This window comes from Nicotiana tabacum, chromosome 16, assembly GCF_000715075.1.
Source record: "Nicotiana tabacum cultivar K326 chromosome 16, ASM71507v2, whole genome shotgun sequence".
NCBI lineage: Eukaryota > Viridiplantae > Streptophyta > Magnoliopsida > Solanales > Solanaceae > Nicotiana > Nicotiana tabacum.
In genome coordinates this window covers 155005805-155033776 of record NC_134095.1, presented here as the reverse complement: position 1 = coordinate 155033776, position 27972 = coordinate 155005805, and the positions used below count along the sequence as shown (strand labels likewise).

The window sequence follows — 27972 nt, the reverse complement described above, 5'->3', positions numbered from 1 at the left end:
ACTTTATAGATTCGTATCTCTGAATATAACAGTTAGTTTGTTTATGATTTGACTCTCATAATATTTGCCTCTCCTACATTAGGTTTTGATCTTCGCGACTCCAGCTAAAATATGGTTGTAGTAATTATTTAGAGTTGAAATAATCACCATTTTTGTTATGTTTTAAATTGGGCCAAATACATTGATAGCCCCTTAAATCATACATTGAGCTTAATTGTTGTACTGCGCTCAAGAGCAGGAAGTTAAGGTATGTGAGGCTAACTCTCTATGTTTGAGAATGTTAACAATTCTCCCTTACTACGTTTCTTTTACGACGTTACTAATTGCCTCAAAAATATAGTTAAACTTAGTTCCTTGAATAGTTGCAGAACTTCTATTATCTACCTTCATAACTCATTCATGACTTTCATTTTGAACATTGTGAGCTCAGTGCGTAATCACTATAGACTTGGGTTTGATACCCATGAGTCTCGGTCTAGATTTCTCAGCATGTCATAAACAATTGAAGTTTTAGTTTTCATAATCAGTTCAAGAATACATGTCTCAGTCTAGTCCAATTCAGTATTCCAGTATCTTGTAACTCAATATGATTCAGTATTTCAGCATCACATATTGCAGTATGATTCTCAGTTCCTGAATTTAAATCCCTGAATGTTGAACACTTGTATTTGGGCCTGAGGCCGTAGTTTATATGCTCTATGCATATTTGGATTTGAGGTCGTAGTTTATGCTTTATGCATGTTTGGGCCTGAGGCCGTAGTTGATGCTTTATGCATTTTTGGGCCTGACACACACACACACACACACACACACATATATATATATATATATATATATATATATATATATATATATATATATATATATATATATATATATATGTGTGTGTGTGAGTAGTTTATTCAAATAAACAGGTTGTTCATCATTCAGAAGAGTGAGTATTCATACCCTTAGGACACTGTAGCTCCTAATGATGTGTTTTGGCCCGGACCCGGGCCTTAGTGGGCCTAACGGGCTGGGCTTCGTGGTCCCGGGCTTCGTGGGCCTGGGCTCTGGCGGTCCCGGTCTTCGTGGGCTCAATGGGTGGAACCGGCCCGTGACGGGCCTAAGCCCACATGGTCCTGTGCTTAACGGGCCGGGCTCGTGGGCTTCGCGGGCCTAGCGGGTTTTTTTTTAAGGCAATTTCTTGTAGTATCATGGCTATATTAAAAATTCACTATGTAGTATATATGTAGATCTAATTATTAAAGTGCTTGACGAAAAAGAAAATAACAAAACAATAGTAAAACACTAAATTGTCATGCATAATATATTGTCTTGTAGTATATATATTGTATCTTATGTATATATATTCGCATAATATATTTTCTTGTAGTATATATATTGTATCTTATGTATATATGTTCGCATAATATATTTTCTTGTAGTATATATATTGTATCTTATGTATATATATTCGCATAATATATTGTCTTGTAGTATATATATTGTATCTTATGTATATATATTCGCATAATATATTGTCTTGTAGTATATATATTGTATCTTATGTATATATATTCTCTTATATATTTTCTTGTAGTATATATATTGTATCTTATGTATATATATTCGCATAATATATTGTCTTGTAGTATATATATTTTATCTTATGTATGTATTGTAGCTTATAAATAATTCTAAGTATAGACAAAGAAATATTGCGAAAAGATATTCATGGGTAGAAGCAATAAATTTTATTACCAAAAATGACATATCTTTCTTAGTCATCCTTCCCCCAATGGAATGAGCACAACAAGGTACTAATACCACCATTAGAAGAAAAAAAAACTAAGGAAGATATGCCAAAATACAAGTTACATATTAGTCTATGTATTATCTCTAACAAATCTCATAAATCCTTCAAGGTTCATAATTTCATCATCTAATCTTTCACCTGGTGCAACATTATGGTAAAATTCACTATCGGTAAATTGAAAACAAGGGTGATCACTATCAAGAATTACGGAAGGAGGAGGACGTCTAGGTTGGCGACTACTTTCAACTTGCTTATCTTTTCTAGGTCGGGGAGCCGGGGGAAGGGTAGTTAGTTGGCCACTACTTTCACCGGTTTTATCTTTTCCTTTACCAAACATTTTTTTCAAAGTAAATGCCATATTAATTATAATTATGCAAACTAAACCACACAAAAATATATTCTTAAAACGTAAGAGTTGAAACGAGTTTACCGGATTGCCGAACAACTTCTTGAAAATTGAAAATCGTTGAACACTTGAAAACTTCAATTCAACAACTTCACAATTTTTCACGAAATTTCAACAATAAATTAAGTAATTGTAGTAGAGAGATTGAGAGAGATTGAGAGATATTGGGGGCCAAATGGCCATTTTTTAAACTTAAAAACGGTCATATTTTCAGCCCAAACGGCTAGATTTTAAATATGGCCGTTGGAGATTTTTTTTTTTAAAAAAAAAAAAATAGTCGTTAGGCCCGTTAGGCCCGCCAGGCCCGGCCCAGGCCCGGCTGACGGTCCCGGGCTAAACGGTCCCGAGCTCGTGGGCTCATATTAGAAGACCGGCCCGTCACGGGCTTCTGAGGACCACCAGGACCGGCCCACCAGGCCCGCGGGCCCGGTCCGGTCCGGTTCAGGCCCGGCCCACCGAGCAGCCTCATTTCAATTACTCAGTTATCAGTTATCATTTCAACTATCAGTTATCGGTTATCATTTCAGTTATCAGCTATCAGTTATCATTTCAGTTTCAACAATTATCATTTCAGTTATCGGTTCAAGATTAGTTTCAGCATTTATGTTGGCTAGACAGAGTCGCAGGCTTTTCATATTAAGCTATGTTGGCTACACATATGCTTCAGAATTGTATTAGCATTTCCGCACTTTGATTTATATCATCCATACTTCCAGTATATCAGCATGTGTTAGTTTATCTTCTGCATTCAGGATGTTATGATATCACATGTTGATTCAGCCAGCCAGTTGGTTCGTTCAGGCACGGGTGCCGTGTTACGTCCAGGCCCAGGTTCGGGGCGTGACACAACCAAATTGAAAAAGATTACGATAAAGTTAAATATCAATTGTTTAGCATCGTCTTTTCAGGATTACGCTCATTGGCAAGGAAAAGTATGCCTTAGAGCCTTGATGACGACTTTGAAGCGCCCGAATGCAAAGCGCACATGTTTTGCGCCTTGCTTCAGTGCTTAACCGCGCCTTTGACAACACTAGCTTCAGAATAATTAGTTTTAGTTACATATCCTCTAAAATTCTTGGTTTAAACTCCTTATCATACGTAGAGGGAGCCTGCCATTCATCTAATAAGTTAGATTGGCACAAACAATTCTAATCCTTCTGCACATATAAATGTTCATGAGATCAACAACAACAACAACAAACCCAGTGTAATCTCACAAGTGAAGCCTAGGGAGGGTACCTTACCCCTACTATTTGAAGGTAGAGAGGATGTTTCCGGTAAATGTTCACGAGATCCCCAACAAAGAAAATGTTCATGAGATGAGATACAGAAGAGTTCATGCAACATGCTTGACGAGTAACTAAACCTTAAGGGATCCGAACTCTGGAGAATTTGCCAAAATTATATTCATAACACAAATATATGCTGAGATGAAAACTTCAGTTGAGATGGCAGAAATTCATCTTTGAAAGTAGGTAAAACAAAATATGGTACAAGAATGGCAAGTCAAACAAGAACCAGCAATGGAACCTGGCAAAGTTAGAAACAGACAAGAAATGAGATGTACATGAATTTGTACCTACCACCAACAGAGAAACTGCACTATTTTAAAAAAAAGAAGAGAAAGTTCAATCATTTTCAAGTGAAGGCAGAACTGATAGTTGGTAGCAGTAGAGGAGAAATCTTAACATCATATATATATATTAGCTGAGACATCAAATTTCTTTTATTGCAGCGGAGCAGTAAAAGATGAGGTCATATTGTAAAGGTTGGCCAAACCTATGGTCATCAACATTTTCTTGTTTTTCCATTTTTTGAATGGGAGCCTTGGAGCAAAAGTAAAGTTGTCTCCAAGTAATCTATAGGTCACGGGTTCAAGCCCCGGAAGCAGCCACTAATGCTTGCATTAGGGTAGGCTGTCTACATCACACTCCTTGGGGTGCGTCCCTTCCCCGGACTCTACGTGAAAGCAGATGCCTTGTGCACCGGGTTGCCCTTTTTTTAAGCTAAAAAAACAAGCAGCATACTGCAAAGGTAACATCTCTTCATCACCATTTCAGACTAGGCCTTAGCTTATGCTGATTTCTCACATTAACATCAGAATGATTCAAACTAATAACTTGTGATTAGTCCCTTTTCTTCCCATTATGAGGGAATAATCTTACCCTCTCTTAACTGCGGATCATCAGTAGAACTGTGCATCTCATAGAATCCGAAGGTCCCAATATGTCAAGTGGATATAAATCTTTGGCATGATCAAGAATGGTAAATTGTCCTTGTACGCCTACTACTTGGTCATGTCTAAAAATAAAAACAAGGCGTAGTTATCAAATTTGGCTTGCAACAATAAACCTGATGCCTATCTGCGCAACCATGTAGCAGAATCCAAATTTCCAAAGCTTGAACAAACACTGCTTTTTCTCAACAATGATCAGGTCCGCTCTGACATAGAATTAAACTAAAAGTTCCTTCACTCAGTGAAAGCCATCCGGCTAACACATTTGCTCAAAAATCTAGAGAATCCTAATCCGCCGAGCCTCCAAAGGAGGCAGCTTTTCTAAAGCAGAAATAAAGGCATGCTTTGACATAGAACAGAACTCAGATTTTGTTCACTCATTCAAAACCAGATAAACACATTGCTCTCTTTTCCTCCTAACACTATTCCAAACTAAGAGGCCTTTAACTAATTCCAGAAAACAACACTGAAGTTGTAAAAGAATGTTCTTCATCTATCACAGAAACTAATCCATCCATTCCAAAACCAAAAGGCACGAAACATATTTTAAAGAGAAATTATCCACCATATTATAGGCACACAAAACTAAAAGTTACTCTTGAAATGCTGGAAAGGGAAAAGAGGAGGAAAGGGATTGTGCGCCAAAGCGAGATGATTCAACCTTTTCAATTACAAAGTAGAAGTTGCATCTCACAATAGGTAGGTCGGGACACTGGCTTCCTTTAGTAAAATTTTACTCTTCTATTTGACAATACGGGAAGGGGAGATTTTGGTGCAACGGTAAGACTTAGGTTCAAATCGTGGAAACAGCCTCATGCAGAAATGTAAGCTACGGTTACCTACAATAGACGCAATGTGGTCCAGCCTTTCCCTAAACTCTGCAAATAACAAGAGCTTAGTGCACCGAGCTAACCTTTTTCAATTTAACAAATATACTGAGCTGGGGCAGGAAGACAAATTATCTTCTTGGATCAATAATAATGGAAAGTGCAGAAACTACATGTCACAGTTATGAACTAACAAATTTTATCCACCTAAAATAAGAACACAAATCAGAAGAAATTGCAGTAATCAATTACCATTCTACCAAATATTAAATTTACAAAAATTCCATGTCCAAACAAAATTTCAAATTTTGAATCAAATTAACATAACATTAAACATACCATATCCAAGAAATTACAACGAAACTATTGACTTCCGCCTTCTTCCTCCAATTTCTTAACATAAGCTTTAAGCACCATAACCAAATTCCTAGCTGGAGCTTGAATAGTTCCAACAACAGCCGAAGCCGGTCCTTTCAAAGACCCAAGAAGCTGTGAATAAATCTCAGCCCGTGTAGGTAAAGTTTCAAGAGCCTTAAATTCCTCAGGTCCATAAAATTTCCCTTCAAAAACAGCACCAGTAAAATCATTATCCTCTAATTTCTTTTCCTTCTGGAATGTTCTATAAGGTTTTAAAGCAGCTGGAATTTCCTCACTATGTACAAATAACCACGCATTCATTCCTTTCATACATGGCTTTAACGCTTCCCATTTCGTACCTTCAATTGCTTTAAGTACTAAAGTGTTTTTAGCGACGAGAAGTTTTGTAGTATCAGGCAATTGAGATCTCAGTTCTTGAAATTGTTTGACTGTTAAGCCCTTGTAACTGATTCCAGCTAAAAGGTAACAATCTTCGAGCTGTTGTTTTACAGTTTCGACTGTTTCTTCTTTCTTGGTTCGGCTAATAGCTGAACGAATGGTTAAATTTTTGGACTTGGGTTTGAAATGGGGGTGGGTGGGGAGGGTGAGGGGGTTGTTGAAGTGGGATTTGAGGGAGAAAGGGTAGGAGTGAGAGGTTGAAGAGGGTAAGGTGAAGAAAGTAGCCTCCATTGATGAAAGCTTGAGAATTTCGATTGGGAGAGAGAGATAAGGGAGATGTTGTTGAATGTCCTTTGGTTGCCTTATCTTTTGTGCTATAATAGAATTTGGGGGTATTTTCGGAATAATGACTTGAATTCTAAATATGTCTTCTTAATTAAACAAATATTTTTTGGGAAATGTTTTCTTTAAAAAATGACTTATTTTTAAGTGTTTGATTGGAAATTATTTTTCAAAAAAAAAATATTAGTTGAAGATTGATAATAATATTAGCTAATTGGACAGTATTTTGATAAAGTTTTAAAATAGATTGATAATAATATGTAAGAGTTGGTTAAATGAGTAATATGAAATTAAGAGTTAAAAAGATGATTGTGAAGATATATAACTTTCGACTAAATAACTGAATAAGTACGAGTTTAATTTTTAAAAAATATTCTCAAAAGAGAAAAAAAAATGTAAAGTTGTTTAGTGCAATTGTAATATTCAAAATATTTTACTTTTCTTTTACATTTTTAGCATATTCATAATCTTATAAAAAAATGGCAGTCCGGTGCACTAAGCTTCCGCTATGCGCGGCGGGGTCGGGGAAAGGTCCGGACCACAAGTATCTATTATACGCACGCTTACCCTGTATTTTTGCAAGAGTTTGTTCGTGATCTCATGGTTACATGACAGCAACTTTACTAGCTACGCCAAGACTCCCCTTCATATTTATAATCTTATAATTATCAAATTATTTAGTATTTGCCTTTACCACTAAAAGAACTCCAGCATAAAAATGGATAAAACTCTATGCCGTCTAATTTTTTGAAAATAAAAATTTAGATTTATTTCTCATTATGATTCAAAATTAGCTTGATAGATCAAGGACAAAAATGAAAGTTTTTCTAAAGAATATTACACAAAATTTAACTGAGTGCAAAGTTGCTCAATTATGATAGATAAGCAATTTATACTTGCCAGAATGGAATAGTAATAACATAATATACCAAATGATGAAAAAGAAATAATACTAGAATAATTAATATAAACATAACTTTGTATACAAACCAACCGACCCCTAATTATATATAGTCTTGTAGATAAGCAAATTCATCCTTTTTTAATTTTAAGGATATACTCCTATAATATAACGTACTAACGATTAACGAACCTCCTCTCCCCAACAAAGAAAAAATAGAAATGGCAGCTTTGAGCATTGGATATCAAATTCATTTCCATTTCAATCCTCCTAATCTTCCTCCTTTACCGACCAAATTCAGTTCTCTCTCTTTTACTGCTAAACACCCATTAAGATGCCATCACATTGGGTGCCCCAAAATCTATGCGCCACCAGCTGTTTCAGTAATGGCTTTTGGGTAGTTTTCTTTCTCCATTATTTTGCTAAGTTTTTTCTGGAATTCATGTTAGAGAGACCATATTTTTCAAACTTAATTTTAGGCAGGACTTTGGCGTTGCTTCAGCTCACTAAGGACATGACCCCAGCAAGGTGTGGAGGTCGAGGATTAGGGTAGAGGGTTAGTAGGTAGTCGAGTGTGTGTCTTCCCCATACCGGTAGTAGTAGTTAGTCAGCCTTGTTTTTCGGTTACTGACAGCCTTGATTACTACTTGTTTTCTTATTATATTGATGTTGATACTTGATAATGCTTGTTTTCATATTATCGTGTTATGGTTACTGCTTTGTTGGTATTGCTCGTTGTTACTGCTTTCTTTTTCTTTCCTTGAGCCAAGGGTCTATCGGAAACAGCGTCTCTACCCTCAAGGTAAGAATAAGGTCTGCGTACACACTACCCTCCCCAGAAGTGAGATTATACTGGGTTTGTTGATGTTGCTGTAATTATGTTCGCAACGCGCCCACACACAAATTGGCCTGATTGAATGGTGGTGAGACTCGAATCTAGGACCTTTGTATGCTCTGATATCATGCTAAAGTGTGTGATCATTTCATCTAAAAACTTAAGTTGTTAGAAAAAATGCACTTTTTATTTACTAGTTATATTCTTAATTTGTAATTTCTTCTACTCTGCTTACTCCTTTGTCTTCTAACTTAGATTTTTAGTTGTGGCTATTAATTTGGAGGTTCTTCAATTGGGTTCATTGTTTTTTTTTTTTTTTTGTTAGTTTCACCATTTGATTTCTTATTTGACTCAGAAGTTCCAGAGAGGTGCTTCCCCCTGCCCTTGATTCCTCTTCAGAGCCACCGGTCATCTTTGATGGAACTCCCAAGTTAGTTGCCTTTACTTTACTGATGTTTTTTCTTTTGGATCAGATGCGATTTTTGCCTTTTAATGTAGGATAAAATATGGTTAATTTCACGAATTGCCACCGAACTTTATCCACTATAACACCACCACCGAACTTTAACCACAATGACAGTTCAATGAACTTTATCCACTGTAACGATAAAACTTGTGCATCAAGGCAACTTTACTGTTATATAAGTATACAATTTGGTGGATTTATTATTATAGTGTGTAAAGTTGTGACAAAAAGAAGCTTTGTGACTTTGGTGTTATAATCGGTAAAATTTGGTGACCATATGTGAAATTAACCCGATATATTATTGATCTCTTCTGTGATAGTCAATTTGATCTATTCTGCTTCATTTTCTTGGTTGAAGGCTTTATATCTCTTACTCATGCCCATATGCCCAACGTACGTGGATTGCTAGAAATTATAAGGTCTGTAACCAATCGTTGATCTAGGATTTGCTTACACATTATATTTAGTGTGTACTTGAATTCCTTCCATTTACCTATGAACTTAGTGATGTACATTCTTGTATGTGAATCAGGGGTTGCAGGAAAAGATAAAGTTGGTTCCTATTGATCTAAAGAACAGGCCAGATTGGTACAAAGAGAAGGTTTATCCAGCAAATAAGGTGAAAGTGACATTTCCTTTCAAATAAATGGTGACAATTATTCAAATGGTGTATAGTCTCTCCTTTGTTTGAACTTTCCCCTGTCCATAATAACCATAGTAGAATTAAGCTGGTCAGCTTGTTGTTTTAGCACAGTAAATCTACAATCAACCTAATTTATCGACTCCTAAATGATAAGTTGAAACCAAATTATGTCTCTCTCTGTGTGTGTATATTTGTATTTGAAATTTTGCTCTGTGGTCTAAGTGCCTGTCAATCAATCTGTTTACATATCGTGAACTCCGAAATTTTGCAAAAAAGAAAGAAAATTTTATCTCTGAATAGCTGATAGATCAAAGGTAGAAAGGTGGCAAAATGTTCACACCCTTTTCATTGCATTACACTTCACTGTCACTTTGTTGTGCTGATCCATGTGACCACCTTTTCATCCCAAGGCAGCGCCAAGAACTTAACTATTTTCTGTCACAGGTTCCATCACTGGAGCACAACAATGAAGTTAAGGGAGAGAGTATGGATCTAATTAGATATATTGACAGTAACTTTGAAGGGCCTTCGCTTTTCCCAGATGTAAGTTCTTTGGATAGGATTTTCTTTGAGATTTTCCTACTTTCGCCGCCTCACAACTTGTGTGCTAACTTCTGTAGGATCCTTCTAAGAGAGAATTCGCGGAAGAAATGTTCTCCCACTTTGACTCCTTTTACAAAGCTGTAATTTCATCTTTCAAGGAAGACACAGTAAATGATGGCAGTAAGTTTCAACTCCTTTAGAATTACATACTTGCTTTGACATAGAATCTTTAAGTCTGAGATGTGCTGTTGGTGTAGTTACAGCATTTGATTCCATTGAGACTGCTCTTTCCAAGTTTGTTGATGGACCTTTCTTCCTTGGTACGTTCAGTCTGGTGAGTATCCATCCCTTATTTTTGGTTGTTCTAAATTCAACTGCAGGAAAACTATTCGTAGATGGATTAGTAGGTGAAATTGGTAGTTACAATTTGTTTGGATGGTTGTTACCTATTGTATTGTATTGTGTTATTACTTTAAATACAATGCTTATCTTGATTGTTACTCAAATTTTATTGTATCGTATCGTTAAATCCGTCGTTACATAACGACGAAAGGTGCCACTTTATGCAACGACCGATTTGGTGTGGTCGTATTGTTACCTTGTGTTTTTCTTTTATTTTGTCCTTCCTTATTACTATATAATCCTATTTTTTCCTTTATCCTATTTTTTTATATAATAATTCTATCATGTACCCTACTTTTTATTCTAGTTTATTCTTCATATTGATGGTGTGCGACATCATGAAATAATGAAAAATGATACAATCTATCCAAACATTGTATTCATCAAACAATACAATATAATACAATACAATGCATTATGAAATGATATGTAACAACCATCCAAAATAGCTGTTAGTGTTCACCATGGGATTATTTTCTGTAAGTGCATGAATATTTACTACCTTATATGTGTGACGGACAGGTGGATATAGCTTATGCTCCATTCATTGAAAGATTCCAGCCCTTCTTGCTCGATGTAAAGAACTTTGATATTACAACAGGCAGGACAAAACTTGCAGCATGGATCGAGGTATTATGGGGATTAACGTTACTTGGATGCTTTTTCCAATTGCATGGTTTAACTGCCAGAATATAATTTTATCTATAGCTATAAACCAAAATATAAGAATTTTGAGTAATAGAACATGGTGTTTCTCTAAGCTTTTACTGGAGTTTGCTTCTTTCAAGTTTATATTGACATTCTGCCCCCCAAAGCTTTGGTCTAGTGGTAAGAGGGCAGCTTTTAATGTGTGGGTTAAGCGCACATTAAGGTTTGAAACCTGCTGCATACAAAAGCCTGGTTCTGGAGAATGGTAGAGGGGCGGGCCTATTATCCACCAAGTTTCGAACCGTACGCCACTGTCCCTCGGGGATTTCTCAATTTTCTTTGAAAAAAAGGTTTATACTGATGTTCTACCTGAGTTCTATAGTGCTATCGTTATGCTTAGTGTCCATTCTATAATAGAAGTATATAAGAAGTTCCATAATCCAATCAGTGGTGTATCGTTTGTTTGAAGTTAATTTACTCCGGAAACCGTTGTAACCGTTATGCTAAACACCCAACAATCCATGTTATACCTTTTTGCTCATTCATTTCCAAGCCACATTATGTGGAGTTATTCTAATGCTATCTTTCTTCATTATGTGGACTTTATGTGCAGATAACATCTATTACTGCCCTAATATCTAAGTTTTCTGCATGTCTGTATAAACATATAGACATTATGACCCAATGCAACATTACTTGATGAAGTGTGGTGCATTTATTGCAGGAGATGAACCAAATTGAGGCTTATACAGTAACTAAACGCGACCCAAAGGAGCTTCTGGAAAGCTATAAAAAACGTTTCTTGGTAAATCGATTGTCTACTGCCTTTGTTTCGATATTTCTTTATCCAAAAGTTGTTTTATACCCATATTCACCACCACTTTTTTCTTTTTGCAGTCTCAGGTTTGAGCTCTGCCAGTACACAGCATCCACAATGATGCAAAGCTTACTGCTAAACAGTTTGTATGTGAAGTAAATTGACGTATCACTGAAAAAATCACTTTAACCAAAATTTCATAGCCTTCCTTCTACTTTGGCAGTCTAAGGAGAATGTCAAAAGATTTTTGAAATGCAAGAACTTTCTTTTGGCATTCATCAGGCACATGAAGTTTGATTTTGCCCCCAAAACCTAATGCCCCTTGACTCAGAGCAAGCAAGCATGCTTAACAAAAAAATGAACTAAGCATGCTTTAAAAGAACGAAAAGGGTCATATTTACCTCTCTACTTTCAAATATTGTTCATATTTATCCTCCATTTTACTACTCGGTTGTATATACTGTCACCGTTATACATTGGCCCAAATATGCCCTCCATCCGTTAAGAGATCGGGGTCTACTAATTAATTGGACCCAGGCGAGTTGGCTACCAAAACTTCAACCTTGTTGGCGAGGGTTTGATTCCCCCCTTGTAATCCCCCTCCCCCTTTATGTAGTAATTTTTTTTATTTTTGAAAACGATGATATATATATATATTACATTGAAGGGGAACCTTGCCGCAACTAGTAAAGTTGCTACCATGTGATCAGGAGGTCACAGATTCGAGTTGTGGAAGACTGGAAGCAGCCTCTTGCAGAAATGCAGGGTAAGGTTGGGTACAATAGACCCTTGTGGTTCGACCCTTCCCCTACTCCGCGCATAGCGAGAGCTTAGTGCACTGGGCTGCCCTCTACTTTGAAAAGGATGATATTCAAATTAGGGGTCTGACCTCAAATTGATGGATGACTTGATTTAGCTACATCTTGAGTTCCTCTGGTCAATGGTTTGTGTTCTTGCATGACAATAGGTGAAGATGAGCTATGTTGTAGCCTGGTTCGTATTGAGGCAATAAGCAACTAGGTCAATCAAGTCTAGCAGCTGCTACGGAGTGGTATAGTCGTGCAATTGGTCAAATGGCTAGTGAGTCGGGGGAAAAATTGAATCAATATGATTTTAGTCAAGAACTTTTTGTTTTGACCAAAAAAAAACAAGATTTTAATCATGAGAAGTGACAGTCAACATTGTCAAAAAACCGTTCTATTCTTGCAGCATTTAAGAAACTAATTACCATAATAATAATTGAGAAAAGTTATTTCTTAAAATCCTGATAATAACGGATGATAGGAAAATGAAAAATAAAAATTGATTGGCTCAATTTCAACACCCCCCCCCCCCCAAATCCAAACGATAATTTGAAACAACATATACCATGTAAGTAGAAATTAGTAACATATTTATAATTTCCGCAGACAACATAGCAAAATAGTAATTGGGGACAATTTCATTCTTTTTTCAAAGAGTCACAGGTTACATTCCAAAAACTCTGGTGTATACATCGCCAGACCTGGGCGCCTGGAACATCATATCTCCATATCCAGCATAGAAATTTTTGAAACCTAATCTCTCATTTTTCTGGAGTTCTGTCAAGCAGTCTACTTCATTACTATGATGGATATCGCGGAAACTATTGTGCTGGAAGCCATTAAAGATGTTACCATTGGCAAGCTTTTGTTGTGGAAATTGTGAATAGGAAGATGGATCAAAACTTTGGTGTCGGTTCACCATCGATGAGAAGCCATATATATCATCTAGACCAAAATATTCATCCCCGCCATGACCAGGAAATCTTTGTAATTGATGAACAGACGGTGTTTGTGAAACAAAAACTTGAGAGAATTTCCCTTCTTGATCTACAGATTTTTGTTGCATCAAATGCCAGATTCTTGCCTCGTCTTCAAAGGCTCTAAACTGTGGTACACAAGCTGACCCGATTTCCAGGGCAGAGATATCAAAACCATTTGTTGGCTTGCCGCTTCCACAGCTTGATATGGCAGGTTCAACAAAATCAATATCACCTGCACTGCTAATACTTCCAGTTGATGGTGTGTGAAGCAAACTTGATGAAGAACTATTTACTGAATGACTTCCTGTAAATAACAGCAAAAGAAACTATGTGTTAGGAGTGTTTATGTGGGAAAATTTTATTTTGTGTCTCATACAATTGACACTAGTTGTATGAGGCAACTTTTTTGTCTCACAGTTTTGTGGACCCAGATTTCTGTGGACCCAGAAGTGTAAGATTGGGGTCCACAAATTTGTGAGACAAAAAGGAGCCTCATACAACTAGTGTAAGTTGTATGAGACACAAAATAAAACTTCTCATTCACAACAAACCACAGCTTATCATGCAATGAAAAATTGAAATGTAGTTGTTACCGGAGAGAGCACGAGGGATTCGTCCTATTTCATCAGATGAGGCAAAACCGCGAAGCAGGTCCCCAGAGGGCATTGAAAATCCAGGTGGAGCCAAAACTTTTGGTCTAGTGACTGTTAGGCAGCTCAGAAGTTTCAGTATACGGAAACCAATAAACTGCAGCATTTTTCAATAATGTACCGCTCTACTACAGTGTAAAGATGCTCAAAAGTATGAAATAGAACACTATATAATGTACCACTCTACTACAGTATAAAGATGCTCAAAAGTATGAAATAGAGCACTACAGTGCAGCAACTGGTTAAATTAAAGAACAGAGGTCAGCAGAAATGCACATGTATATATAAACCCCTTTCATTAAATCCCTTCATATTTCCTCATTGGTATACATACACCTTGAAGCCTGGCAAACTCAACTGCTCTTGAGAGCAAAACCAAACAAAGCAAAGATAATAATTCCATTTCTCCAGCTACGTGTGCTAATGGTGTATTTATCTATTTAAATGATAATAGCAATCAACTATAAGCCAGAAAGCTTGTCAAACTGTGACAAAATGTCTTTATATATATTAACTGAAACCGGTACAGGTTTTAACGTACTGATGAATAATCATTATCAAAAACTATATTAACTGAAAGAAACTAACACATTAACACAAAGCAGAGTTGGGAAATCCAAGATTATGTCATGTTTTATTCTACTAGCAATTAAAGAATGAAAAGCCTATAGATAAGCAAGGATTTCACTAATTTCAACAGAAAATAGTTTAATGCAAGAAAGTAAGGTGCATGCAGCAGCAAACATCATAGAAGATCCCAATTTTATAACATTCTTTACTGATTTTACAGAATTTCTATCCAATAGGCACATTAGAATAAGTAATATAAAATTGGAAAGCCACTTGAAAGAAAGAAAAAAGAAGAAAATCAATTTAAGGATAAAAACATGTTGCAAAAATCTAACTGTTTTACTTGATAAAATAAGGAAAAGCTTTGCCAACACTTACTTTGATACGAAGCCTTCTGCACATACTGATCCTTGTTCTCTCTGAAATCTTGAGGGATGGATGAATTCTTTGATACCTGACCAATATTACTAAAAGGAGACTCTAAATCACATTCTTGCCTTGAAAAGTCATCTTGCTTCACGAAAGAGAACCCCGATTGATCATTATGCAAAGAGTTCCAGGTAGCACCAAGCTTCCCATCAGATTCATTATACGAGCCAGCAAAGCTACGACGTAAGGCCATTGAATCATCACATGAATCAAAGTCAATTGACATAATATTTGAAATAATACTGCTTTCTACAGCATTGAATGATGAATCCTCATAGTTAGTCGAGTTATCACTATCAATCCTCCGTAGGTGCTGCACTATTTCTTCATTGGAGAATGAGGTAGAACTTCTGTAAACCCTATCAGATTTGACAGAACTTTGGAATTTCATATCATGTATTCCTTCATTTAATATTGCATTTACACATGAAAGTGGCAGAGAAGCTTCATCCACTTGATTATGTAAAGCTCCAAAATCCCTTCCATTGCTACACGGACTATATGACTTATGTACTAATGAATGATCACCGGAGTCCTCTGTGGATTGAGCAGAACAAGATGACATAAGAAAAGCCCTTAGAGCCACGCTACTTGAATCCTTCAGTCCTTGATCATCAGAAGATATATAATGTTCCCCGAATGGTTCATCAGAAAATTCAACAGAATTTTGGTTCCCCCACAGATTATTGACAAGGTGACTTGAAGATGAAACTTTGAACAGAGTTGTGTTCGGATATGTTTCATGACCATGATTACCATTAGTAATGGTTACTGAAGATAGGTCAGAAGATAAATCCAAAATCCTACAATCTTCATTGCTATTTCCATCTCTCTCTGTACCTGAAGTGTTGGACCGTCCAACAATATCTACAAAAGTTGTCATTCGGTTCGGCACACCAGAATCTATATCCTTAACATAAGGAATTCCATGAGCCGTGTAGCTACTGTAATTAATTGCATCATTTGCTGCATCCTAAATCACATAAAAGCTTTTGATGAACATGTTTGCAGTTAAAACCAAAGAATCCATAAACACTATATAAGAAAAATACAGAAACTTTTGTGCTGAAAAATGAGAACTAATGTTCAGATACTTTGCTAAAAAAAACAACTCCACAAGCAGAACTAAACACCAAGGTTTCTTACACTTGTTGCATTTCTAATGCTAGATTTCTCAGTCGATGTATTCGATAATTCATCAATCGGAGGTGGCAAGACATTTCCTGAGCGATTCGTCATATTACTGATGTCGCCAACAATTTGTTGAACTCTATTCCTGAATAACCAACAAAATTAAACCAATGCTTAGATATACCCAAGAAAAATGTACCATTATGCAACAACAACAATTACAGAAGACCCTTTAGCTAAGACCATCACAGATATATCAACTTCAGGAACCTCTGAGGTCCGCTAGAAAAAATCCACAGGGCATTCCTTCAAAAAAATCATTGAAGATTTCAAGTCCCAACATACGCTTACGCAAGAAAAAGAGCTTGTCAATTCCCATATATTCTGATAAATGAGAAACGAGGACAACACAAACTGCCTCCTCATATTTATCCACAATGAATAATCCTCTTACTAGAACACTCTTAGTATATTAGAGATATAACTACTAAAGTACATTAGAGAGCCCCTAGTGTGAAATATCCTCAAGTACCGAGTATTGAAATATTATGGACCCAAATAGAGCATTCATGATATTGAGTATTTCATAAAGTAAATTCCAACTAGCTTGGGGTTGAGATGTAGCTGTTGTTGTTGTTGAATAACAAATCCTTTATGATCTCACCCAGAAAATAAACAGGTAGGTGTTCATCAATTCTCAGAAGATTATAAATTCACGTAACAGTATAAGGCAAGAGTTTGCATGTTTCATCGGATATTATCATGCAACTTCAATGTCAATCACCACAAGTTTGAGATATTATAAGGAAACTAGTGAAGGCACATTGAGAAATAGAACGTAAACTCTTTCAATATGGGTAACTACAATTTGACTTCCCTCATTTGTCGATCATTACTACATGAGAACATTCAAGAGACCTTCAGCACCTTTAGGCAGCCTACAACACATAGTTGACCAAAACGATATCTCTATTTAGGTACAACAGGACTATCATTCTTGTCAACCAAATATCAAAATCAGATACTTGGAATACCAGTTTCTGCATGTAAAGCTTGCGGACCACATGTTGGATTGCAACGATTTCGCTAATATTGCTAAACTGAGAAACTGAATGTTTCTTTTAGGCACTATGTTTCATCCCACCCATAAGAGGGCACTGGAAATAAGACAACTACAGTTTATTATTGGCGATGCAGTCATATACTGCCCTCTCAATATTAACCTCAAATCACATACGCACATCGAAGGGAGACAACACATTTATATTGGAGGCTAAGAGGATTTTTTGTGTACTTAATACCTTGTATGAATTGCAGCTGCATCATCTTTACCAAAACTATCTTCATCAGCACCAATGCTATGCAAATATAGACAAGAAGGATTACCGCAAGGCTGGACAAACGAATAAAGCATGTCAACACTGGTTATTCATTTGTTCGGTAAATTATAACATGCGCTCATAAAGGAAGTGACAGGAAAAATGGTGATCACAAAAGCATCACCCTCCATACCAAGTTTCTCAACCACGCATGGCAGTACTTTGCAGTCCCAAAGGATGCTCTGCATAGGCCATTTTCACATTGTCAGAAAAAATGACATTATGCCTGCATGACCAATAACGGAAAGGAAAGGTGTAGCTGCTTACCTCAAATACCTATCTTCCAAGACAAAACCATGCACAGATTGAATACATCGTACGGCCTCCTCTTCTTTTGAATACGTAATATATCTGCAAGAAACAAGATGCAGAAAGAGATCAAATATAAGAACAACAATCTTGCGGGGCAACAAATACAATCAAATCAAAATTGAACAGTAAATTATGCACACTTTAGAAATGCACAAGTTTATGACACTGTTATGATTATCTTAATACACCAAGAGTCCAACAGTTCCAACTTCCATAGCATTGAAACAAAATCCAAACAAAGACATTCAATTAAACCTTCTATCCTCCCCCTAAGTTTCGGCAACTAGGTAATTTTAACAGCTTCTACAATTCCAGCCTCTTAAAAATCATGGCTATGGCCACCTTTCAATTAAGCACTGCCAACTTCGCCTCTTTCAAGTTTCAACTAGTGATACAACCAATAGTTATTATCATGCAACATCCTGATTGAAAGCTTTTTTTAATAATTGAAAAAGGAACAATAAGTTAACCATTATAAGCTTCAGTAATATTCAACAACCCAAACACCGCTGTCAAAATTGTGAAAACTGGCTCACTTTTTAACCTCAAATTTAAAAATTTCCTCAGAAAGAGTTCAGAGATTTGAGTTTTTCTACAACAGGACTTAGAAATATATATCCCAAGCTAAAACCAATTCAAAAAGAAAAAGCAAAACAAAAGAACATACATATCCAAGGTATAATTTTTTGAGATGGACATATCCAAAGTATAATTGTTAACAAAAGACTAACTAGGCAAAAAGATAGCTGAGGGTACAAGAACCTACAATTGAAAGGATCATAAAATCTAGAACATTATATTTGTATTAATACAACAGTGGAAATTTCAGGAAATGAATGATTGTCAGCAAGACCAATAGGAAGAAACCCAAGACATTAGACCTTAGCAACATAAGATAATAATATTGCCCTTGAAGAAAAACAATAATATTTCCCTTGAAACAGAAATAAGATGTAAACAAGGGACCAATCAGAATGAAGTACTGGGAACATATTGAAGGTACTGGGTACATAATATCAGAGAAAAATAAAAATTAACTCCCACTTTTTGAGACAATACTTGGACTAATTGAATCTAAGGAAACAAATAGCCAGAATCTAGGGAAACAAATAGCCAATAACAGCAAATCCCTCAGTAATAAACACCTACAAACCAAGATAACCAAGATATGAATCATTTACTCACACACTACAGGAATCATTAACAAATTGCTGAATTGCACCACCAGTCGTCCGAGAAAGAGAAATTTTAGTAACTTTTCCATACTGCCCAAAATATTCTTTCCGCTGTAAAAGCTGGTCAGAAGTAAGAATCATCAGTAGAGAAATGGAGAAAAGGAATTTTTACTATAATGACAAGGTTAAGAAAAAATTAGAATAAACAAAACCAATTGCTTCACTAAAAGATATAAAAAGGAAACAGAAAAAAGAAAGATACAGAAGAAATTAGCAAGGCGTAAAAAAACATACATCTTCATCTGCAAGACTAAGAGGCAGCCCAATCACATATGCCATTTTACGTTGAATGACCCGAACATTTGTGAGATCTTTCTTGACTTCATTAGTTTTTGGCTTTGCTTTTGGTTGTTTGCTTTTCCGGTGGACGTTGTTGTTCCCTGCTCTGTTTGAAACTAAATGTGTGTTACATTCCGTCTCCAAACACCTTCAAAAGTAAATTAGTCACGAGGGAAAAAACCTCTCAATATTTGCTTGCATTTTAACAACTTTCTCCTTTTCATATGTTGTTCGACATGCAGGACATCGACCCTCTGACTCGTCTTTTTCTGCCATGTCCATTATGTGATGCCAACACCAAAGACACACCTGCAGTAATAAAAGTAATAAAGAAGCCACACAAAAAAAAACTGTTTACATATTTGAAAGTCTACATCTTAGAATTCCTTCCTTAAATATTATATTATCAAGCGAGCAGTCTTATCGAGATTTCAACAATACCTAATAGTGGGGACAACATCAACTACTTGAAAGTGTGATAGCTAAGATATATCTTATTTATTCCTTTCAATTTTGGCTTTAGATAGCTGAAAATTCTGAACTGGATCAAAATTCAAATATGAAATAATCATTTAGCATTGCTTTCTCCAGCTGAGGGAAGGCAATTCTGATATGCAAATAGATTAACAACTGCTCACAATCCTCTCCTATTGTGTAAATATTAAAAGATGGCATTCCGAGTATAACCAAAGTCACATACATCAAGGAAAGAATCTTTTATCATGTTTTATTATTAACTTGAAAAATGCGTGTTACAATGGGAAGAGCCTAAGAGAGCAATAGTTGCATCCTTTTTATACATAGAAGAGCATGAGGTCATATGATGGTGCCAAATCCCGCAAACCTACTACCCAAACACAATTACTATTCCAAAGGGTCACAAACGCCACAGTAAAATATGGACTCCAGAATGCGTTGTTGCCTTTTGATGAGCAGTTAAGCAGCTGGGTCACAATTTTTTTTATGAAGTAATGACTAGCAGCTTAGTTCACACGTATGGTTCATAAATTAGCACTAAAATGTTTCTTCTACAATTATCAGATAATTGCAAATCACAACAATTGAAATTATAATGAAAATAAGCTCAAGAATTGAGACCTGATAACCACATTTACAAGGCTTAAACTGCTGATCTGTCCAGTCCATCTCTTCGGCACAAAGAGGACACCTTTTCTCTTCTTCATTGCTCATGATTGCCCTGTAATATATTTCAAATACATATTTACATTTTACTTAAACCATAAATTCAATTAATTTCTACTACACATTAACAGTAACATTCACCTACATTTCCTCCAAATCTAGTACATTTATTTTAAAAGGAAAGCAATTACTTCAAAACCCTAATTTAAAGGTAAAAACGCCACAATTTCCATTACAGATCAGAAATTTTGAAAATACATAGCCAGATTCAACTGCATTCAATTGCCACATCGCATGATGCGATTGACACATACAACATATATATGCACATTCATTAAAAAATGTACATGCATATAATTTTACTCATATCGAAATTTAAAAAAAAAAACGAATTTACATACATTTCAGCATCAACTGCAAATGTGGAATTCAAAGTTAGGGTTTTGAAAGTTTTCAGATTTGCAAAAAGAGAGCGTGAAAATGGAGAAAAGAGAAACAAACTTACAGTGACTTTTTGATGATAGAGAGAGAAAGGCAGAAAGAGAGAGAGAAAGAGAGGCGAAAAAACAACTGGGGAAAAATACGGCACTCAAAGGATTGAATTGAAAGGCACAAGATTACAGATAGAGACCGCTTTTAATGGTTGGCTTTTGTTTAAATTGATGAAATCTGACTTTTGTATTATTATTATTATTATTATTTGGTTTTTATTATAGTCGGTAGCGGGAAAAGAAAAAAAAATGAAAAATAAGAGTCCCGCTTTGAGGAGGGAAAAGGAAAATAGATAGGGAAAAGGGACCACCACGCTTTTCGATTATCTGAGTTAGGAGTTAGGAGTAGTTAATTGAGTCGTTAGCTAATTTATTGGAGGAGAATATAAATTGTCAAGATCTATTTTTGTACTTTTGTATTGTTTGTACTAAAATGTGTTTTGGTAAGTTGCTAGGTTAAGAAAGAATACTTGTACTAGTTCTATTAAGATAGACTACAACAACAACAAACTGTGGATTATCACGAGTGAGATCTGGGTAGGATTTGGGGAGGGTAAGATGTACGCAGCCTGGAAGGCCAGAGAGCCTATTTCCGATAGACCATAAAGAAGTAACAGTAATAAGTAGTGACAACAACAAGATAAAACAAGAAGACCGAAGCCAGAAAAGCAAAAAATTACTAAGTAATAATAACAATCTAAGAATAAAGAGAAATCATACTAATGATGACGCACTGAGAAGACATAGGGAGAAGCCTCAACTACCTACTAATTGACTACCATAATCTTCGACCGTCACACCTTCCTATCAAGGGTCATGTCCTTATTAAACTCCAGTTGAAGATAGAAGATTAATATTTAAGTGGATAAAGGTAGAGGGACGAGTTTATTATTCATCGAATAAAGTATTGATATAAATGGATAAGGATATAGAAGTAGACCAATTATTTATTAATAAAAATTCAATATTTAAATATATAAATATTAAAGGGGTGAACCTATTGTTTGACCCAAAATTTAGATTTAGGTTTAAATAATTATATTTTCTTAATAAAATAGGGTATTAGCCAATAATAATATATACTAGATTATTCAACTAGTGACGTAGCAAAATGTCCCAAGGTCTGTGGTGATAGTGATGGACATATTATAATAAAAAACACTTAATGGCACAATTACGAAGTAAATGGCATTAAATAGCAATAACTAGTGTGTAATGGTATTTATGTAAATAAATGTAACGTAGATGACCGAAAAGGGGGATAAAGTCGTGTAATATTCCTTTTAACAATGATAAATGATTGATGAGTCTTTGAATGTTCGGGTTCTCCCTGGATCATGGGAGAAAAGCTAGACATGGATCTCAAGAAAAATGTCATTTTTGTATGTATGTAATAAAGCACGAATCTCTAGAGAATGTCAAAGTATTATTTTACAAATGAGTGTTCAATCACCTACTATAACTGTGTCTCTTTCTATTTATAAGCGGATACGTGCCACAAAAGCCTAATAGTACAGATTTCGAGAATATTTCACTTGAATATTCTCTTTAAAGTCTTATCCCTAAAACTAGCTGTTATTGCTCCGTTAAATGAGAGTGTCCATCCTCAACCTCAGTCTCTGTTAACTCCTCGACCTTGCCTTCGTTATTTGTCGAACTCATTCTGATGACGTGTGGCAACCTTTGAAGGTTATCCTAATGTTGATTTGGCCTTAACGTAACTACAATAAATTTGACCCATACAGTTAGTCACTCCGCTTGTTGAGGTCGTCTTCGTGGGTGAGTTCAATGAGCGAATTATGTCGTTCATGGTCGTCTTTATAGTCGAGCTCGCTTAACAAATAACATTGGTCATCTTTGTTGTGGCGAGAGGCAACGTGGCTCTCTATGGGCCGCACGTTTTAAACCCTTAGATTTCCCGAATTGCCCGGATTGCTTGCTGGAACCATTTGATCCAAGAGAAGAAGTGACGTCAAGACGTCATGCGTCATGATGACGCTGATTCCCGATGCGTCGCGTCGATTCTCGCGTGGCTTTTGATTGGCTCTGTCGTTTCGATCTTTATGCCAATTATGGCAAACCGTTTCGATTTTGGTGCCTCAAACTCTATAAGGCGGATGGATTTGTTGAGATTTAAATTTTTTACATTATTTTCGCTTCTCCTTTGGAATTCTCTCACTTTCTTAATAAGATTTCATCGCACTTCGACTTCCTCTTCTATCTTCTTAAAATTTCATCACACTTATGGTTTCTTCTTCTATTTTCTTACAAACCTCCACAACAATGTCAAACCTTTCATCCGATGCCATTGGGGAAGATCATTATGTTCCTATGACCGTCGTGTTTCTCGCTCAGGAGGAAGACATCGTTGTCATTGTTGAGGAAAAAACTCTCCCCTCGGTGGAAGAGATTGTATCTCGATACCCTGATGCTAAGCCCGATTTTCACAAGCCATCAGAAATGGTGACCGAGAGGTTTCAATCCACGATGATGGTTGAGCGTTTAGCCGAGTTTAAGGCTGAGTTCAACCTTCCCGATCATGTGGAGTTAGTTCATACGAGAGACGATAAAGTACAAGTCCATAGTCCCGGATATTGTGCTCTCTATGCCTATCCGTTCACTATCAGCTATTCGTTCCCCTTCCCTCCGCTGATAGAAGAGTTTTGTAGCCATTATAATGTGTGTCATGCGCAACTCGCCCCCTATGTCTTCAAGGTGGTCAATATATTGGCGAAGTTTCCTGAATTGGCCGAAGTTGAGGTCACGGTACGCCATTTGGTGCACCTTTTGGCCCCCTATTTCTCCGAGGAACGTTACTGAACCTTCCCCACCGATTGTACTTGGTAGTGAGGATGGATGACAAGGGTAGTTGGCATTTCTGGCTCGACTATTTATTCATCAAGAATGAGGACGTAATGTCTGATGTCGTCGGCTTCCCTGAGGCCTGGAACCCCCATCCGTAAGTATTCATGCTATTTGTGTTTCTTCTTTTCTCAAAATATTTTTTGTTGTGGACAGACCAAATAACTCTTCTCTTTCTGCAGCTACTAATCGACCTCTCTAGTTGGTGACATATCTCGTTGATTAGGTCAGGCGGATCCTCCCCTATACGGTGGGGATCCATGACCAGCCGAGCTTCTTCCAGAAGTTCAAACCAGCTTTCCCCTCGACAGGTAATCTCTTTCTTCCCATCGATGTTGGTTTTATGCAGTGTATATTCATTGTTTTTATTGTTATCTTTCTTTTTGTTTTTTCTTTAGATTTTGTTAGAGGGACCGTGATAAGGGCTAAGGCCCCTGTGCCCTCGTTACGGAGGAGAAGGGCCGGTACGCCTTCAATATCTACCTCTGATCCAACTGTTGCAACTTCTATCTCTGCCCCAATTCCAAATGTTGCAACCTCTACCTTCGCCCCTATTCTGGCTGTTGTAACCTCTGCTCATCCCTTATTTTCACTAGTTGACGAGGACGACAAACTCTCGCCCCATTAAGGAGACCTTCGACCTCGCAACAGAAGATCTGTGGATGTGCGTGGCCTAATTCTTTTGGCCGTCGACGCGGTGGAAGGATTCACATTGCATGGGACGCTGACAATATATGTTGGTGATGATATTAGGTTGAGCCTTTAGGACCCATAACTGGTAGAAGTCAATGAGGGCATGCCCTTGCATTCCAAGGGGGAGATGGTAGCATTCGGCGACGGCTCCGTGCCCGCGAGACGGGAAGAGGCTTTATCCTCCAGGCGCCAGCAATAGATGTCTCATCGGCCGGCGGAGAAAAAGGAAAAGATGTTGTCGATAAGGGCGATGACTCAGGTTCCGACATGGACCTTGACGACCTCAGGATGATCGACGAGGGGCTCACCCAAATCAAGGTGAGGCTGGTGGTAGGCACGAGGACCATCATAATCCCAATAGACGGTGACTTGCTGAAAAACACCGAGGAGGTGGTCTCCTCTCCTGGTCCTCTCTGTTTCGACTCTGAGGGTGTGACCCTCAGGGAGATAAATGATAGTACTCTGACAAAGAATATTGCCAAACTTGCTCTTAGGGTAAGTATAATAGTTGTTCGTTCTTTCCTCTTTACCTTAACTCATTCCTGGGTTTTAACTCTTGTCTTTTCTTTGATATGCAGATATCCATTTTGGAGATTGAAAGCGCCCGAATGGAGAAGAGGCGAAAAGACATTTATGTAAAGTTTAAAGGCAAGTACCACGAGTACTGTGAAAATTATCGGGACTTTAGGAAGCAACTTTGTAAGGGGGGTGGAGACGAGTTGAAAAAGAAGGATGAGGAGTTAATGGCAGCCGTGGGGAGATTCAGTGTCCTCGAGGAGGCGTTGAAAAGAACGGAGGAGGAGCTTGAGCTAAGCAAGGGTGTGGAGGCCCATTGTAGTGACCTTCGTGCTCAACATGTTGAACTACGCGAATAGTTGAATGGGTGTTAGCTCGAGATTAATACTCAAAGGGGAGAGATCGCTGAGAAACAGTAGGTACTTGAGCAGGCGGAGTCTTCCCAATTGGATGCTCGAAGAAAGATCGACATTCTTGAGTTGGTAAACAGGACTCTTTACTTTGAGCGGGAAAATGATCCATCAACAGTAAGGGCTAAGGATGATGGTCTTGAGGAGAGTATCAGGGAGCTGGACAAGGAGAACTCTGAGCTGCATGATCAAGTAGCTGATCTCGAGGCCCAGAAGGTTCAACTGCTTGCACGACCCACTTCGCCGAATGCTTCCAAGTATCATAACATTTCTCGGGAGCTGTACGAGAAGTGGATCCAAGCTAAAGTCCGACACGTTCTCCAAGACTTACATTCAGCGGGTGCTATTTCGAGAACAGCTCTTGAGGATGCTTGAGTCAAGGCTCATGAGGCTCGACTTGCTTTAGATTATGATCATGCTATGCCTCAGCCTGGTGAGGAGGATGAGGAGGTGGGCGTAGATCAGCTCGAGGATGATGTCTGGCATGATTCTTCTTACCCTCAAGGCGAGGATGGAGAGGATGTTGGGGGCCGAGATAGTGATGGTGTTGACGTTCGGGATGGTGACGTCGTTGAAGGCCGAGATGGCGAGGGTTTTGAAGGGCATCATGGCGATGGACAGTAGTTTTCTTTTAACTTTTTGTGTATTTTTTGTTGGTGTCTTCGATCCCCTTTTGTAAAAAACTCTTTATCTAAGCATGAATATCAAAGTTGATTCTTGTATCTTTTTTATTCGTGCAATTTGTTTCTGTACTTGTATATTTTTGTTTATGTTTGCATGTTTAGCTTTTTGTCTTTTTTATTGTTGTTTCCTTCTAGCTGACCGTAGCTTTTGTGCCAAATAGTTGTTTATATATGTTAAGTATGCCTCTTAGTTGAGATTTGGCCGAGGTCTGATAGGTGTTGTTCGAACTTGGTTGAACTTAGCCTTTCGTTAAGTCGTGGCTGAGGGCCGATAGATGTTGTTTGAACTTGGTCAAACTTAGCCTTTTGTTAAGTCGTGGACGAGGGCCGATAGGTGTTTGTTTGAGATTGGTCGAACTTAACCTTTCATTCAGTCGTGGTCGAGGGCCGATTGGTGTTTGTTCGAGCTTGGTCAAACTTAACCTTTTGTTAAGTTGCGACTGAGGGCCGATAGGTGTTAGTTCGATCTTGGTTGAACTTAACCTTTCATCAAGTCGGTCGAGGGCCGGTAGGTGTTGTTCGAGCTTGGTCGAACATAACCTTTCGTTAAATTGCAGTTGAGAGACGGTAGGTATTGTTCGAGCTTGGTCAAACTTAAGCTTTCGTTAAGTTGTGGCGAGGGCCGGTAAGTGTTGTTCGAGCTTAGTAGAATTTAACCTTTCGTTAAAGCATTTTCGATAAGAGTGAATTTCTATTACTTTGACGTCGTTTCTTTGATTGCATTGTTTTTTCCTCGGGCAATTTTTGGAGAGAGTTACAAATTTTGGGCGTTGGCTGGCATTCCAGCCCCAGTCCCTTTTATTTTTGATTTGGAGAATTTTAAGGAGTCGGGCTATGAAAGAAAATCAATATGTTCTCGTACACTCCGTCTTGAAGTGTCCCACTTGTCGCCTCATTAAAAACCTCCTTGAGAAAATCCTATTGGGACAAAACTCAAGTGAGGGAAAAAAGAGTACGACTTAGGGGACACTTCTTATTTTCTAGAAGTTGAAGTATTTGAGGTGGCAGATATTTTAATTGTTTGGTAGTTGTTTTCCTTCCATTGTCTCTAGTTGGAATGAACCCTTATTTGCTTTGCATATAATTTTGTATGGCTCGTCTAAGTTGGTTCCCAATTTACCTTTTCGTGGATCCCTATTTGCTTGGGTTTTGGCTTTGAGTATGTAGTCCCCGATCTTGAGCAGTCGGACCTTTGCCTTTTTGTTGTAGTAACATTTTCGCCTATTATTTCTGGGCGATCATCCTTATGTATGCCATATCTCTTCGTTCGTCGACCTCATCGAGCTCTTGTCTCCTATTCTCGTCGTTGCTTGTGTCGCTTTCATGAGAGTACCTCAGGCTGGGTTCTCGGACCTCGACTAGTATAACTGTTTTTGTTCCGTAGACTAGGGAATATGAATCTCTTCTATGCTCGTCTTCGGGGTGGTTCTGTGCGCCCATAATACTTCTGGGAGTATTTCTGGCTACAGTCCCTTGGCTTCCTTAAGTTTCTTCTTCGTGATGTTTGATATGGACTTATTGGAGGATTATACTTGCATGTTGCCTGCTAGGTGATAAGGATTTGAAACTATCCTCTTAATGTGCCATTTGTCAAAGAATTCAGTGGTTTTCTTTCCCGTGAACTAGGGCTTGTTGTCGCAGCTTATCTCTTTGGGTAGGAAGAATCGGTAGATGATGTTTTTTCATATGAAGGCGATTACCTCTTGTTTGAGCACTTGGGCGAACGCTCCTGCTTCTACCCATTTAGAGAAATAGTTAGTTAAAACTAAAAGAAATCATACCTTAT

The 27972-nt window shown here is 37.4% G+C and overlaps 3 protein-coding genes across 5 annotated transcripts; 1 reads left to right on the top strand and 2 right to left on the bottom strand.

The window, feature by feature from the left end:
• Window positions 1-5492: 5492 nt before the first annotated feature.
• LOC107762422 (large ribosomal subunit protein uL10c-like) lies at window positions 5493-6419 on the bottom strand. The gene has a single exon (XM_016580780.2). The coding sequence runs from the start codon at window positions 6312-6314 to the stop codon at window positions 5631-5633; it is 684 nt and encodes a 227-aa protein (XP_016436266.1). The 5' UTR covers window positions 6315-6419; the 3' UTR covers window positions 5493-5630.
• A 984-nt stretch (window positions 6420-7403) lies between these two features.
• On the top strand, window positions 7404-12175 carry LOC107762421 (protein IN2-1 homolog B). Of its 3 annotated transcripts, none has more exons than XM_075233502.1 (10): window positions 7404-7663; window positions 8457-8531; window positions 8926-8986; window positions 9100-9186; window positions 9655-9753; window positions 9831-9933; window positions 10017-10087; window positions 10678-10785; window positions 11528-11608; window positions 11701-12175. In XM_075233502.1, the coding sequence occupies exons 1-10, from the start codon at window positions 7488-7490 to the stop codon at window positions 11710-11712; spliced, it is 873 nt and encodes a 290-aa protein (XP_075089603.1). In that variant the 5' UTR covers window positions 7404-7487; the 3' UTR covers window positions 11713-12175. The 3 variants fall into 3 exon arrangements, with proteins under 3 accessions (XP_075089603.1, XP_016436265.1, XP_016436264.1); XM_016580779.2 differs by having other exon boundaries at window positions 7405-7663; window positions 8460-8531; window positions 10011-10087; XM_016580778.2 differs by having other exon boundaries at window positions 7405-7663; window positions 10011-10087.
• An 819-nt stretch (window positions 12176-12994) lies between these two features.
• LOC107762420 (uncharacterized) lies at window positions 12995-21181 on the bottom strand. The gene is made up of 12 exons (XM_016580777.2): window positions 21037-21181; window positions 20487-20586; window positions 19570-19697; window positions 19344-19494; window positions 19060-19169; window positions 17830-17913; window positions 17696-17744; window positions 17485-17576; window positions 16199-16328; window positions 15002-16025; window positions 13997-14107; window positions 12995-13707 (listed from the first exon to the last, which is right to left on the bottom strand). The coding sequence occupies exons 2-12, from the start codon at window positions 20577-20579 to the stop codon at window positions 13088-13090; spliced, it is 2592 nt and encodes an 863-aa protein (XP_016436263.2). The 5' UTR covers window positions 20580-20586; window positions 21037-21181; the 3' UTR covers window positions 12995-13087.
• Window positions 21182-27972: the final 6791 nt, after the last annotated feature.

Coding starts and splice junctions, on each gene's coding strand:
- LOC107762420 (XM_016580777.2), bottom strand. CDS start 20,579: ATGAGCAATGAAGAAGAGAAAAGGTGTCCTCTTTGTGCCGAAGAGATG. Junction 19,698..20,486: donor CTTGTAAATGTGGTTATCAG/GTCTCAATTCTT, acceptor TTATTACTGCAG/GTGTGTCTTTGGTGTTGGCA. Junction 17,577..17,695: donor ATGCGTGGTTGAGAAACTTG/GTATGGAGGGTG, acceptor TCGTTTGTCCAG/CCTTGCGGTAATCCTTCTTG.
- LOC107762422 (XM_016580780.2), bottom strand. CDS start 6,314: ATGGAGGCTACTTTCTTCACCTTACCCTCTTCAACCTCTCACTCCTAC.
- LOC107762421 (XM_016580778.2), top strand. CDS start 7,488: ATGGCAGCTTTGAGCATTGGATATCAAATTCATTTCCATTTCAATCCT. Junction 9,934..10,010: donor AGACACAGTAAATGATGGCA/GTAAGTTTCAAC, acceptor CTGTTGGTGTAG/TTACAGCATTTGATTCCATT. Junction 10,786..11,527: donor AACTTGCAGCATGGATCGAG/GTATTATGGGGA, acceptor CATTTATTGCAG/GAGATGAACCAAATTGAGGC.